At 33.7% G+C, this 14,253-nt stretch overlaps 1 protein-coding gene across 1 annotated transcript; it reads left to right on the top strand.

Moving 5' to 3' along the window:
• Nucleotides 1-576: 576 nt before the first annotated feature.
• LOC108780310 (TBC1 domain family member 14) lies at nt 577-2,451 on the top strand. The gene has a single exon (XM_018547966.1). The coding sequence runs from the start codon at nt 577-579 to the stop codon at nt 2,449-2,451; it is 1,875 nt and encodes a 624-aa protein (XP_018403468.1).
• Nucleotides 2,452-14,253: the final 11,802 nt, after the last annotated feature.

Here is a 14,253-nt window from a genome sequence, read left to right on the forward strand (position 1 = left end):
TGTATAACCGCCTTTAAATGCGCAAATAGCGGATTCACCGTGAAATTCGTTGCGTTGTTAGTGCCTGTCACTTGTCACCTTGTCAGTGCCGTGCATGCCAATGCATGGTGGTGCACGTGAGTGCATGTAATTTTTCGATTTGAACTCGTGATTTCAAAGAATGTGACCCACCTATCGTCGCTGATTTCGAGCTTCTCGTTCTGGTCTTCTCTCCGATGTTAGTTGCATGTATTTTTAGACCGACCAGTCTCGTCTCGCAGACTAGCGACTTGATTACGATTTCACGAGGCGAGGCCACATCGTAATATGATGCGCGCGTGACGAGATCATCACCGTCTGTTGCTGTGGAAGTCATTTGAGATCGCCTCTTATCGACGTGTCGTCAAATTGAAGGATCGAAACGGGCGGTCGAGGGTCTTTTTCCATGCCGACCCGTTCCAAGTCCTTGACAATCGATTGGGAAGCATGCGTGTCCACGGATTCGTGAGCCTCGCTCGTCGAAGGACTCGGCGTGTGAACGGCTGTCCTCGACGATCGGAGGCGATCTGGATGCGCCGGCAAGGTTAGAAGGCTGCCATGAAGAGTCCAGTGACGTCCCAACGGCTGAACGGGACCAATGCACATCCCGTCCCGTCGCCGAGCTTACAGACATCAGGAGGCGCAAAGTCCCGGAACAACAATGCTGTCAATAGCTTCCAGATGGTGAAGGTCACTGGACGCGAGTCTAGCTGTTATATCGCCAGTAACATCGCGCCGAAGGTTGGTAAGCAGCAATTGGTGTCCTTGAACGGGGACACAGTACGCTGTGACAGCGTCAACGTCGACGAGGCATTGGCATGTGACGTGGCGCCTATACCGGCGGCGAAGACCAAGGCCCTGTGTGTACACATCAGAGAAAATAAATGGTACGACGCCGGTAACGTCGTCTCTGTCGGGGTAGCGGGAACCAGCCTGAACCATGCTCTGGAAAGCATGTCCTTGGCTTACAATCCTTCCACGAAGCAGCTGTATTCTGTGGAGGAGACCAGGACGCCGAGCAATCCACAAATCGACTGTATTTCGCAATATTTAGAATCTCCATGTATTGGTAAGGAACAAACGTCAAGTGTGAAACTTGACACAGACAAATATACGAAGCTCGAGAATGTCAGTGCAAACAGTAGTCCAAGAAATAGTTTGCCACGCTCGTGTAGCAGCACAGTGTCTTCCCTTAGCGAGATATCACCTTCTGGTAGCTTTTTAGGATCCGATGAGCAACACGTCGTAGAAAAAAGTGATAAGACATCCAAACGTTGGGGACTGAACACACTTTTTACAAAGAATGTGTTTTCATGGAAGAATAGAGGTTCTCAACATTCGACACCTACCAGTAGCCCATCAAGGAATATTGATAAGGTAGGCGGTAGTACAGCTTTAATTCAACAGCCAAGACCAGCGAATTTACCAGCTAAAAATGTACTGGAAGAAGAACGTCATCGTAAGCAATACAATGCTATTTTAGAAGCAGCAAGGAAGAGAGAGTTGCGCGAAGAGAAAGAGCGTAAACAACAACGGGAGTATCAGTTGAAAGAAGAGAAGAGATTAGCCGAGGATTCCAACACGTGGAATGTACATGTTTTATCTAAATTTGAAAGCGTTAAGAATACGAAAAAAGTAAGGGAACTGTGGTGGCGTGGTTTGCCACCGAGTGTTCGTGGTAGGGTATGGAAATTAGCAATTTCGAATAACTTGAATGTAACACCGCACCTGTATAATCTTTGCTTAGACAGGGCAATGTCCAGTCCTAACAATGAGTCATTAGCCGCAATCAGATTAGATGTATCTCGTACCTTTCCTACCTTATGTGTCTTTCAAGAGGGTGGACCATTATTCGATAGCCTTCAGGGTATTTTGGCAGCATATGCCGTATATAGACCGGATGTAGGCTATGTGCAAGGTATGAGTTTTGTAGGTGCTGTTTTATCATTGAACATGGAACCACCAGACGCCTTTGCTTGCTTCGCGAATCTGCTAAATTATCCTTGTCACAGAGCCGCCTTTACATTGGACCAAAAAAGAATGAATACTTACTATAAAGTATATTCCAGTGCTCTTGCGCATAAGCTGCCAAAAGTCTTTTCCCATTTTACCATAGCCGGATTAAGCCCGGACTTGTATCTATTAGATTGGTTGTACACTATATATGCTAAAGCAATGCCTCTTGATGTCGCATGTAGAATCTGGGATATTTTTCTCAGAGATGGAGACGAGTTCCTCTTTAGAACTGCGCTAGGAGTGTTGCACTTATACCAAGAAGAATTATTAAAAATGGATTTTGTACACGGCGCACAATTTCTTACTAGATTACCGGAGAATCTACAAGCAGAATCCTTATTCAACAGTATTAGTCAAATGTCTACTACTGTTGGAACAACAACGTTCCAGCAAATGTTGATTCAATATTCTTCGTAATTTAATATATCAAAAGGTATAGCAAAATTAAAGTTTTCTTGTTGTGATAACAAAATCTGAGTCTTTGTGCAAAACATTTTATACATTATTTAATTAAATTATTTAAAATTTAATGACTTATCTGAAATTTTTGCATTTTTTAGATATCACGATTTGTGTTTATTTGAGAACATAATTTATTAATAAATATTTCAGAGATGCTATATGTTAATATAATATATTGCCTCTAATCTTTTGGAAATAATATCTATTCGAATATTTTATAATTGACAAGAAGATAATGTAGAGATCAATTGCACAATAGATTAGAGAGGTAATTTTCAGAAATTTGTGACAAAACATTTTTCTTATGAATTTCTGGAAATTATATATAAATGAATAAATTTGTTATGGAAATATTTTCCATGTAAATAATTGACTGTACTATTTAGTTGTAGATATGTTTTTTACAACGAATGAAATTGGAAAAGATGATCTGCAATATAAACTGCAACCATTAATGCTCTATTAATAGATCTATACTCGTTTTACATGTTTTGTTTAGTATTTATCTATTTTTTAAAACATGATTTGAGATTTTAATATCTTAAAAATATTTTTTTAAACAAAATAGAAATGTTATTAAACTATAAATTTTTTGATTTGAATATATGTATTGTTTTTATTTTAGTTTTCATTAATTTGTATTATAGATATTTATGACAATTTTTCATACAATTTGTGATATTTAAACATCCAAAATATCAGTCTTGCTTCTTATATCAATATGTACATTACTATATACAATGTTGCATTTCAGCTTTGAGATATACTGATTCTTTGTGTATCCTCTCAATTTTTACATTCTCTTCAAAGCAGAAGGGAAATATACTCAAATACAACAATATTATTCAACTACAACATAGGTATTAATCTCATAAATATACATCACGAATATAGAATTAGCTGGAACTAAAATAAAGGTTCTTGCTGCAAAATATTTACTTGCTATTTATAAATTCTGGACATGCTGATGATATCACGATATAAATGCCCAATAATAAATACTAAACACTTGAGATTACATACAGGAAAATGTATTTCGTCCAAAATTTTAATTAATATTGATTTGTATAAAAAAGCGAAATTAAATAGTGCAAGCATATGATGTGTGAGTAAATTAAGATAAAAAGATCTTTTATAATTTATAATTTGACGTATTTGCTAAAAATATTTATATTTAAATATTTATAATTTTTTGTCAAATAAATTTTTCTCAAATATTACAATTTCGTATAGACGGAATTTTTTTTTCCAATAGCAGATCAATGCATGTTGCTTGCATTATTTCGCTCGGTCTATTTTTAGTTTGTAATCGTGGATTATAAGTATTGAGTATAACATATTGCAATGAAACGTGTGATAAAATATTTATGGTATAAAATATTTATGATATATATAAAAAAGTTTTACTTTATATTTAAAGATTTAAATTAGCATTTAATTGATATTTTTTCTATCGTGTGTGTTACGAGAGGTGGCAATTTATTTAACTTCAAATAGCGAAATCTTATCATGTCCCGTCTTTTGAGTGGCCTTCATAATGAAGATAAGATAAATTCAAGATTTTTAAGAAAATGTACGAACTATGCAATTATTGAACTTTATTGTCTAGGCCGTCTAGGGGAAGTAATCTCACAAATGTATTTTCATACAACGTAACTGCAATATGCTTATTAAATGTGCTTATATACCGCCCTGTTCAATACGAATGTGCGTAGAACGAAAAAATTTTAGGTCTTATTATCTCGAATAGATGACATCGATCGACCATTTTGAGATTGCTAACTCATGATATTCCAGGATAACAGTCACGAGAACATCGTATTAGCTTCACATACAACATAGCTTAAGAGCTTGAAAATTATACAAAAAATAAGATATCATTATCTACCGATATAAAATTATATTCGAATATATATCTCTTTTTATATAATATGGGCAAGTTTTAGAACAAAATGATGACAGAGAGCTATAGAAGCATCTGTGCCGAAATACAATACTAGTCGCTGAAACAAACGATATGACATAATTGTCGCGGCTCGTTAATTTTTCATTTATTTTTACGAGACGAGATTATCTACAATATATTGTGACGTTTTGGTTCTATGTATTTATACCTGTGCGTTTTTACATAATATTATGCGATAATTTGCACGACCAATGTGCAACCAATGGATGTGCTTCTTAATGACATATATAATACATGTTTTATAGAAAATATGTGATTCTCAACGTATCAAGATACGTACGCGAACATCTTGAGATATGGGGCATAAGTGTAATATACACACAAGTGTAATATATATCCTAGTTTTTAATCGACAATACTCTCATTCCATCCATTATTCCAAACTACTATTTAGCGTTCATGAACAATATATAATGAATAAGTTTATAAATGTACATAGAGAGAGTATAAATGGATAATACGTAATTAAAGCACGATGAATTAAATTATTTCGAAACTTTTAATACAAAGTTGTGTATCTATGTAGATGAACTAATAATTACCTTCATGTATTTATTTGCGACAGATTTTCTCTCTCTTTTTGTATTAATAATCAATGTAAATGAATCTTGTACGACAATTGATAATAATAGATATTAATAGTTTTGTGTTCATAAATTATTAAACTGGAGATTTTTAATTTAATTGACTATGCAATATGTGTTGACTTAAAATTATATTTTATACTGATCTTTTTTGTTATCAAAGTAATTATACATTATAAAACATTTTAAAAGTGCTATTTAAATACATATATTTTATATGTATTTAATTATTTTATACACACTTCCCTTATTTTATATATATTTTTTAGCTTTAACACACATGGGAGAGAGATTTTATAAAGAAATGTTACAAATTTTATTCAATGATTTTAATGTAGCAGGCATCAACTTTTTTCTCTAATCGGTTCTTTCAGTTTTGTTAAATTAGTTTTGTTCGTGTCTGCGCTACATAACGTCACAATTAATTAAATTTCAGTAACTATATAAATCACATCTGTGTATACCTTCTACCTTTGACATAACGTAATTACGTGAAATTGTCGACGATGATGTGCCAACCGTAAAGTTGTAAAAGAAATGTAAAAGAGAAGACTATTTACACGAAATGTCTTCGTGCTATAAGCACAAATCGATTATCAAGTTTTATAATTATTAGCATCACGCTATGCGGTTGGCTGATATAGTTAATATAATACAGTTATATAATTCTTTAGTGCTGGATGGTAATATCATTGTGAAATATACAAACAAAATGCGACGTTTGTATCCAAAAATAACTATCTGTTGTACGATCAATGTGGAGTGCAAGGATGTTGAAATTTTGTTCTTATCGATTTGCATTATAATTAAGAATACGAGTTGCTACAACTAAAATTGTATGTATGTGTAAATTGGATGTACACGTAACGTATGCTTGTATTATTGATTGCATTAGAATACTTGTAGGTATATCTACGTTCTGCTTGAGAATTTATAAGAAAAATATGTTTTAAATATATAATTTTTGAATTTTCTGGTCACACAGTAATTGTATTGAGAAGTTAATACGAAATTGTATTAAGAAAATACAATTTACTGTCTTTAAATTCACAGAAAACACTTTATTATAAATAATAGATTTATATTTACACAGTTATATTTATTTTTGAAATATATTAGAACATACAACATAGTAAATAAGACATTTATTCTTATAGATATACCTACGTGTATTCTGAATTTTTAAGTTTCCTCTACTTAAGATCGGAAAGATACGATGCCTAAAAGACATGATAAAATCGTGTAAATGCAAACGTTAAAAATTTGTGCACAAATAATCATGCATCATGCACTATGTGACACTTCTGTGTTCCTTGTCGTTAGTGCCTCGATAGAGGAACTCATTGTATATTTTATACGCGTTTTATCGTGTGTACATTTACCTTAAGTGCAATATTGTAATATATATTTTTTAAAGAATCGATCCCACGATATTTATTTTGTCAGATCTACCTAGATCAGTAAACATGTAAAGTATACATAGAGACGTTAGCGAATTAGAAGAAAACAAGAAAGAAAGGAAAAAGAAATCTTCATATTTTTTAATACGAAATTTGAAGGAACTGGTTTTCGCTGAAAACGACGTGAGATCGTAAAGTAGCTAGTTTGCGTTATGAATTCCCAAAAATGGATACTCCGATAAAACGTGATGCACAGCCACGTCTCTGACGATGCTTTTTATTTAGAAGAGGCCTCACCGCGTGAGGACTTATGTATGTACATAACCACCCGCTTGCTTCCTAATTTAATCGAAATGTAAGGATTAAACGATATCTACCGCAATAGTGTAATGACCATTTTTATATCATATAATGGACTGCGAAAATTATATGATACGAAATTGTAAGCGTGTTAAATGCGCGTATGAGAAACTTTGTACATGATGCCGGCAACATATCTATGAACGACTTTTTTTCCTATATGAATAAAATCTATGCTCTGTGACATCGAACACTTCCCGACTTTTCTTTATTCAATCGCCAGAGATGAAGACTAATAATCGTAAAACCAAAGCTATTTTTCTTTCACGACAGGCTACATTTCGCGCACGATATACAATTATACAAAATAAATTTTTTATAATTTAATTTTTAATTCATTATATATAAAATAAAATATTAATTTTTTAACGCTACTTCGAAATTTCAATGTTATTTCGTGCATCACGGAATGTTTCGTATGTGAGAATATTAGTTAAATTATCGTATAAGTCACCATTTTTTAATCATTTTGTGTATATTGAGATATTTCGAATTTAAATGACTGCTTATTGGCGCCAATATCATTGGTATTCTTCGGCAAACTTCATGTCGTTCCCTCGAAACGCGTCGCGCCGTAATGATTGCAAAGTCGCACTCGAATCGCTCCGTATTTTTCGCGATGACTGCGTCGGTCCGAAGTGAATCTCGTACGTGAGAAGTTATCACAAGTGTATCTCTTAAAATCAGACGTTCTTTGTATGTCGAATATCACGTATAGTCGCGATATCGGTGGTTAATTTTGCGTTGCTCGAGATTGTCTTCTTACCTTTTTGCCGATGAATATCGAGAAGGCACATCATTGCCAGGTATATATACATATATATAAGTATGTTACACATTTTTATTCTATATTAGCTGTCTATGATTGCATTTTGCATCATTTGCTATCTTGATATTACCTTTGTTAGTAATTACTAAAATGTTGTGAGCATTACATTGAATATTTAATAATAAGCCATTAATGGTGAAATGTTATACACCGTCAGAATGGCTGTCTTTCCCAAAATGGGCGTTTTTTGGATTGTGTTAAAATTTTTATCATAACTCAAACCTGTCTGATGCTTAAAATATTCAAGTTCTTAAAGCAATTATCCTCATACAACACAATTTTTGGAAGAATATCCTTGTATAAGCTCTCTGGACGTCCTTGATTATATTGATTAAGAAATTCAAATAATAAAGAGAATTATTATTATATTGGCATATATATAACATTATTTTAATTTTCATTTACGCAATCATTTTTTAAATGATATATTTGATTAATATTATATTTGATTAATATTATATTGGTCAAAAAATCTAAAGAAATGAATTAAATGGATAAATTGCATAATTTGTATATTTATTGTATAATCTTTTAAACGTTATATTTAATCCTTTCCGCTTGTAGTGTGAAAGATAATAAAATGAAACAATTTATTAAATTAGTATTTTCGAGCTAATTAGCCATGACGCGCAACGATCGAGTATCTATAGATGCGATACTCTTTGAAAAGTGTCTCGCGCGACAACGGAAGGCATATCAGGTCTGTTCTTTTTCCATTCCAAGATCTTGCACTTTAGAACTAATTTCGAATTCTTCGAAAAAGAACAGACTTATTAACTGGAGTTACTGCTCTACGGTTGGCATTGTTGGCAGTACTGTTTCAAGAGACGCGATGTCTCTCTCTAATTATACACGTCTAGTCGCAGTTCATAGTGAATCGAAGCGCGCCCCGCGCCGCGGCGATTGTAGAATTGCGTTCGAACCGTTTCATACTTTTCGCGATTATCTCCGACTAAAAACAATTTCGCTCCCGAATGATTGTGCCGTGAATGTCTTTGTCGCCAATATCTCTTTTAACGCGCTCACTGTCGCAATTATTGCGATTTCATCCCGCCATTTCTACATGCTCCAAATTATCTCTTTCGCGTTCAAAATGTATCGGAAGAGCAACATGCACCCGATTGTGGACAGGTAGGTGTGTACATATTTATGTGTAATGTTTTCTAGTACTTCTAGTCATAAAAGTATCAAGAGCATCAAAAAGCGCGGACAAAACATCCGCGAAAAGCAAAGGTAGATTTGGTAAATCATGTCGAAGTTCTGTGTACAATGGAGGAAATATAGGAAAAGGAATAAATATTAAGATTTCAATCTATCAGAAAACGTGCGTTTCGATTTAATCAGTTTCTAATAGATTGAAATCTTATACTTACTCTTGTTCCATTATTTCCATTCTGCGCAGCCCCATCGTTTCGTAACGCGGGCTACGCGGGAAAGAGCGATTTGAAAAATTTTAGCTCCGTGCGCTAACGCCCTCTCGGCGGCTGAACTGGGAATCAACATACCGAGATTAGTAGGTAACGAAGGAATATACTTGGAATGCAGCATATTTACGAAATAATTGAGTCAGAATAATTCTATGTATAGTATAATACAATAATTGTTGTAAAATTAATAGTTACAAAATTAGATACTATTCTGCACTTTGTTGTTGTTAATTTCGTTTTCAAACGAACTTTGATTGTGTTAGAAGTGCATTCAAAAAGCAATGTATTTTGCGAAAAAAGATGTATTAAAAAAATTAATGATTGTAGTATATACCGATTAAATAAAGAGAGTTATTTCAGAAATCAATCTCGGTAATAAGAAAGAAATTAATAATAAATTCTCAAATTTAAAGATGTACGTATACATATATACTAATTTTCAGAATATATAGTTCATACGTATTTACGAAATAATTGCGCTAGAATAATTGTATAATGCAATTATATTGTAAAATTAATAGTGAATTATAAGATTAAATATTGCTCATTCTACCTTTGTTATATATTGATTTCATAAATTCGTTTTCAAACGATCAAACGAATTTTGACTGCACTGTAGAAATGTCAGAAAGCAATGCATATGTTTTGTGAAAAAAGATATATTAAAAACTGAATAATTGTGTTACATATTAAATAAATGAAATTCTTCGTTAAATCAATTTCGGTTATTAAAAAAATATTAATAATAAATTGTCGGCTAAATATAAATACGATCGAGGGGATAGGCGCGGCAATTCTTACGGATTGCGTTTATTTCTCGTACAACTAATCACATTTATTACACCACAATATACGACGGTACACTTAATAATTTAATCGAGTCTAAGTAATAATAATCGGTACAGTAGCAATCGATTAATGCGGAGGTATAAATAGCATACTCTTACTGCGTAACATCGCGTACAACTCTACGATATATGTACTTGCCGTTCGTAAATTTCGAATAAAAATCGCACCCCTCTCGGCGACGATTCTCGGGTAGGAGAAACTCGTAATACACTTTTTAGCCGTGATAGAGTTATTTTGTTACATCGAATTACGTACAGGGGCGTGGATAAGTTGCCCGTCAAACATTATATACCATGTCATATCTGCACGCCGCAGTCAGGGATTAAAGTAATCGAACTAATCGGCTAATCCGTGTGAAATCGAGCTCGTATCGTAATATTGATTTTTCTCAGTCTCTTCTTCTATTATCGCAATATAATTAATAATTGGCGACCTACCGCATACGCATGATATAAATTAATGAAATACTGTAAAGAGAAAATTACATTGCGAATCTTTAAAATCGAAGATCTATAGTAATTTTTAATGATCTAAAGTAAATTTTAATTAAAAATTTTAAGTATACGTACATACATAATTATTTTATTTAAAAAAAAAAAAACAATTTTCATTGTAAAGTATGTACGAGGTTTACATAAAAAATTGAAAACGCGAGACTTGTGATAATGTAAAAATGCAGCCTGAATATATTTTATCTTCCAATACGTAAATTAAACGTTCAAATTAAAGTTATTTATTTATTCTAACATTTAATTTGTATATAAATGTATTGTTATATAGATTAATAATTTTGAGTACAGTGTGTAAAATTAATAACAAAATTTATATTAAATTTTTTTAATGGTTTATAAATAAATATTTTTACTATAATATTTGAAAGATATGTCATGTCAAAGAGAGATGTTAAAAATCGTGTCGATGAATATATTCGAAATAGATGCTTAACTTATCGAGAAACATTCAATAAGATTGAATATTCAATCCTCAAGAGATTGAATATTCGATCGAAGTACCTTCGCACTTGAAAGTGCCTTCGGGTGCGCGATGGAATTCGAGTGGTGAGTTTATTGACTCTGAATTCTTCTCGAGTTCGTTTTGTTTTTCTTTTAATTCCTTCAACGATAAGCTGAAAATTGATTCCCTTCCTTACGGATGCGATAATAAATGATTTGATTCACGCGATGAATCTGCATGTCTAATCTATTGGTTCCGATCGCACGCGAAAAGTTCTCCTTAATCCCTGACTGCACGTATTATTCGCGAATAGATGATATATAGTCTTTTAATATCTTAATCTAAAGCTATCTTAAGTTGGTACATTTTATACATGTAATTATAGCGTAGGAGACGACAGATCTGATTTCGAGTTAAATAAAGATGTTAGATCGATTAATATATAAACACATGCAATTTACAGAAAAAAAAATTACATATAAAATCTAATTAAATCTTTAAGAAATCAAAAAATAAATTTTTTCATATGTATGCGAAAATTCAAACCTATATAAATCCAATAAATCATTTAAAAAAATTAAGAATATAAATATACTAGTGTGAAAGTTGCAATACATATTTGTAGAAAAATAAAAATTTGATGTTTATTTTTTGATCACACAATAATGAAAATTTATCTTTTTTTAATTTTTTATTTTTAAGGAACATAATGTCACAATTGTGAGTTTTCGCGTTTAAAAAACAATTCTGTTATATTAATTTTATCAATAAAAGATATTAATAAATACATAAAAAATATCTTATATGTATCTCCTCGAGTTTTTATTAAAATTATGCAATCATTTTATAAATGAGAACAGCTTTATGGTTCAATTCAATTTGAAATAATCATAAGTCTGCATTGTAAGAACCTCGGTGCGAAACTCGGAATGCGAAGGTTCAATCGCCACGATCTTTGATTTCAGGGTGTACGTTTTGCAACGTGAAGACCGATCGAGGATCGAGATCGATCGTCTCCATAGTACGTGATATTATTGGCTCGCGGTCGCAACGACGTGAACGTCCGTCGTCCATCTGTGACGTTATCGATCGCCCGTCAGAATCGTTTCCACCGACATCACGTTCAACCATCGTTAAAATCGTAAGTACATACATACATTGTCAACTACGGCACACACGAAAGAGCATATGACTGTTTTCTCCTCGTTCAAGAACAAGGGCGATCACATCTGATCTGTTTCCCGCGCGGGATTTTCTTCTAGAAAAAAAAAACGCTCGCATGTGATTAGTGCGACTATAGTTTTTTTGTGATTTAATATATAGATTTATTGAGGAATAGCGTATATCCAAATAATTTATATTTTTATATGTCAAGAAGCATTTTTTTTCTTTGTAATTTTCTTCATTTGCAAACCGCAACATTTACAATTAAAATAGAATAAAACTACTATAAATATGATTTCAGGTATTCTGCTTATATATTTCGTGCAAATAAATTTTTTAAATATACGAATGCATGAATAATTTTTAATTGCTAACAACTGGAAAGAAGAGGTTTGTCATGTTGTATTGACGTGAAAACGTAGGAGTCTCATTAATCATACGAAGACTCGATGACGCAGTATACGTAATGCGCAAACATTGCAATTAGTATGTAACTGAAAATGTCGATATTATCGTCGCGCTAATCCGATACGAGCGTCGATGATTGGTTCCTCCTCGAACGCGACACGTGCACTTTGCATTTCTCCCTCATTCTGATTTGCTTGCTCTTTATTATTCATTCGTCGTGTTAGAAGAAAAATGGTTTATATCGATCGTACAACGAAGAATGGAAGAGGAGAATGCATTCGGCGCAATTTAGGAACTTGGCTCGAAACGCGATGCGTAAAGGATGACTTGTTTGGACATTATCGCGTATAACGAGAGTGCTTTCCAGGAAGAGACAGTGTAACACAGTGAATTATTACAATCTTGTTGTTTGCTAATGTTAAGTAAAGAGAAATGCTCACTGTATTATACTCTGTCTCTTGCTGGAAAGCATAAAAAATGTTTACATTACGCGGTTTTGTAACGATATTCGTATATGCAATTTTCCATCGTGTCGCATCTTTCTTTTTATATCATAGCGCTGTAACTATTATAAGTATGACATCGTAGCAACAATCATAGATAATAGTTTGCATTTTAGTTACATATCATGATTCAATACACTTTGTAGCGTAGATAGAGGAACAATTTTATTGTAACGCGCGACGTTATTATAAAATTGAGTGGCACATATAAGTTACGCCCCTATTCTCTTCGGAGGATCAAGTTAGTCTGAAAAATTTTTCTTATTGCACCACAAAGCACGTGTGGTTGCAAATATATATAAACGTTTCTACAGATTATCTTATTACCGTTAAATAATGCGCTTGTGCCGTTTGATCTTCGCGAATCCTCTTATCGTACGGTCGCGAGAAAGACTTAACTCTGGAAGAATAGCTTTCTTGCGTGCTTGCGTTGTGATACCAGGAGTTCGGAAAGGATCAGGTGGGACGTAACAGGTGGGCTCCTTAATCGCAGCTGAGTCATCGATTATGTCGAGTAACACGTGATAATTCTCAAACAATTCTCACTGATCTTTGCCGTACACGAGTGATCTTTATCGATATTTCATGCCGTACTTACATCGATGAAGTATACATATTTTATGTATGTGTGCTATGAAGATCAGCGATTTTCACGATCGACGATTAATCGAACGACACCGCCGTCGTCGTCGCCGCCTGAAATCCGCGACGCAAACGATCCGGGAGAGTGTCATCATTGATCGATAAACCCGCGACTCACATCGCGACACGTGTCGGTGTGTGCTTAGCCTCTACTGTGTTTCTCTCCTCCTTCTCCACTACGTAATATAATATACCAGCTAGAAAAGGATCTTAATAATTTATATAGAAAATGTACAAGAAAATCTACATTCAACGAACGCGTGATATTTCTATATGAGTATGGTACGACGCGCGATGATCGAGCAGGCGAAGAATAAATAAATTAAAACAGAAGTCGCGAGAGAGGGAGGGGAAGCCCGGGGACGAGTTTTGTGCCATTTGTGATCGAGCGATCCGCCGTGTCGCAGAAAAAAAAAAAAAAAAAGAAACAACGAGCAATGCAACAGTTGAACCCTTAGTTTTACCAGAAGTTTAAGACAAAAGTTGAAGAAGACTACTCTCTTCGTCGTATAGATCGTTATTAACAAAGACACTTGCTGTTCGGTTTCTCGTCACGCCTGCTCAGTCGATTTGCGAAACACGTGGCCCTGTAGACATTACTTTCGATTAAACACGACGTGCGTATCCGTCAGTCGGTGCGAATGCCACACGTTCCAATTTTAGATGAGCGC

The sequence above is a fragment of the Cyphomyrmex costatus genome, unplaced genomic scaffold (genome assembly GCF_001594065.2).
Source record: "Cyphomyrmex costatus isolate MS0001 unplaced genomic scaffold, Ccosl1.0 scaffold69, whole genome shotgun sequence".
NCBI lineage: Eukaryota > Metazoa > Arthropoda > Insecta > Hymenoptera > Formicidae > Cyphomyrmex > Cyphomyrmex costatus.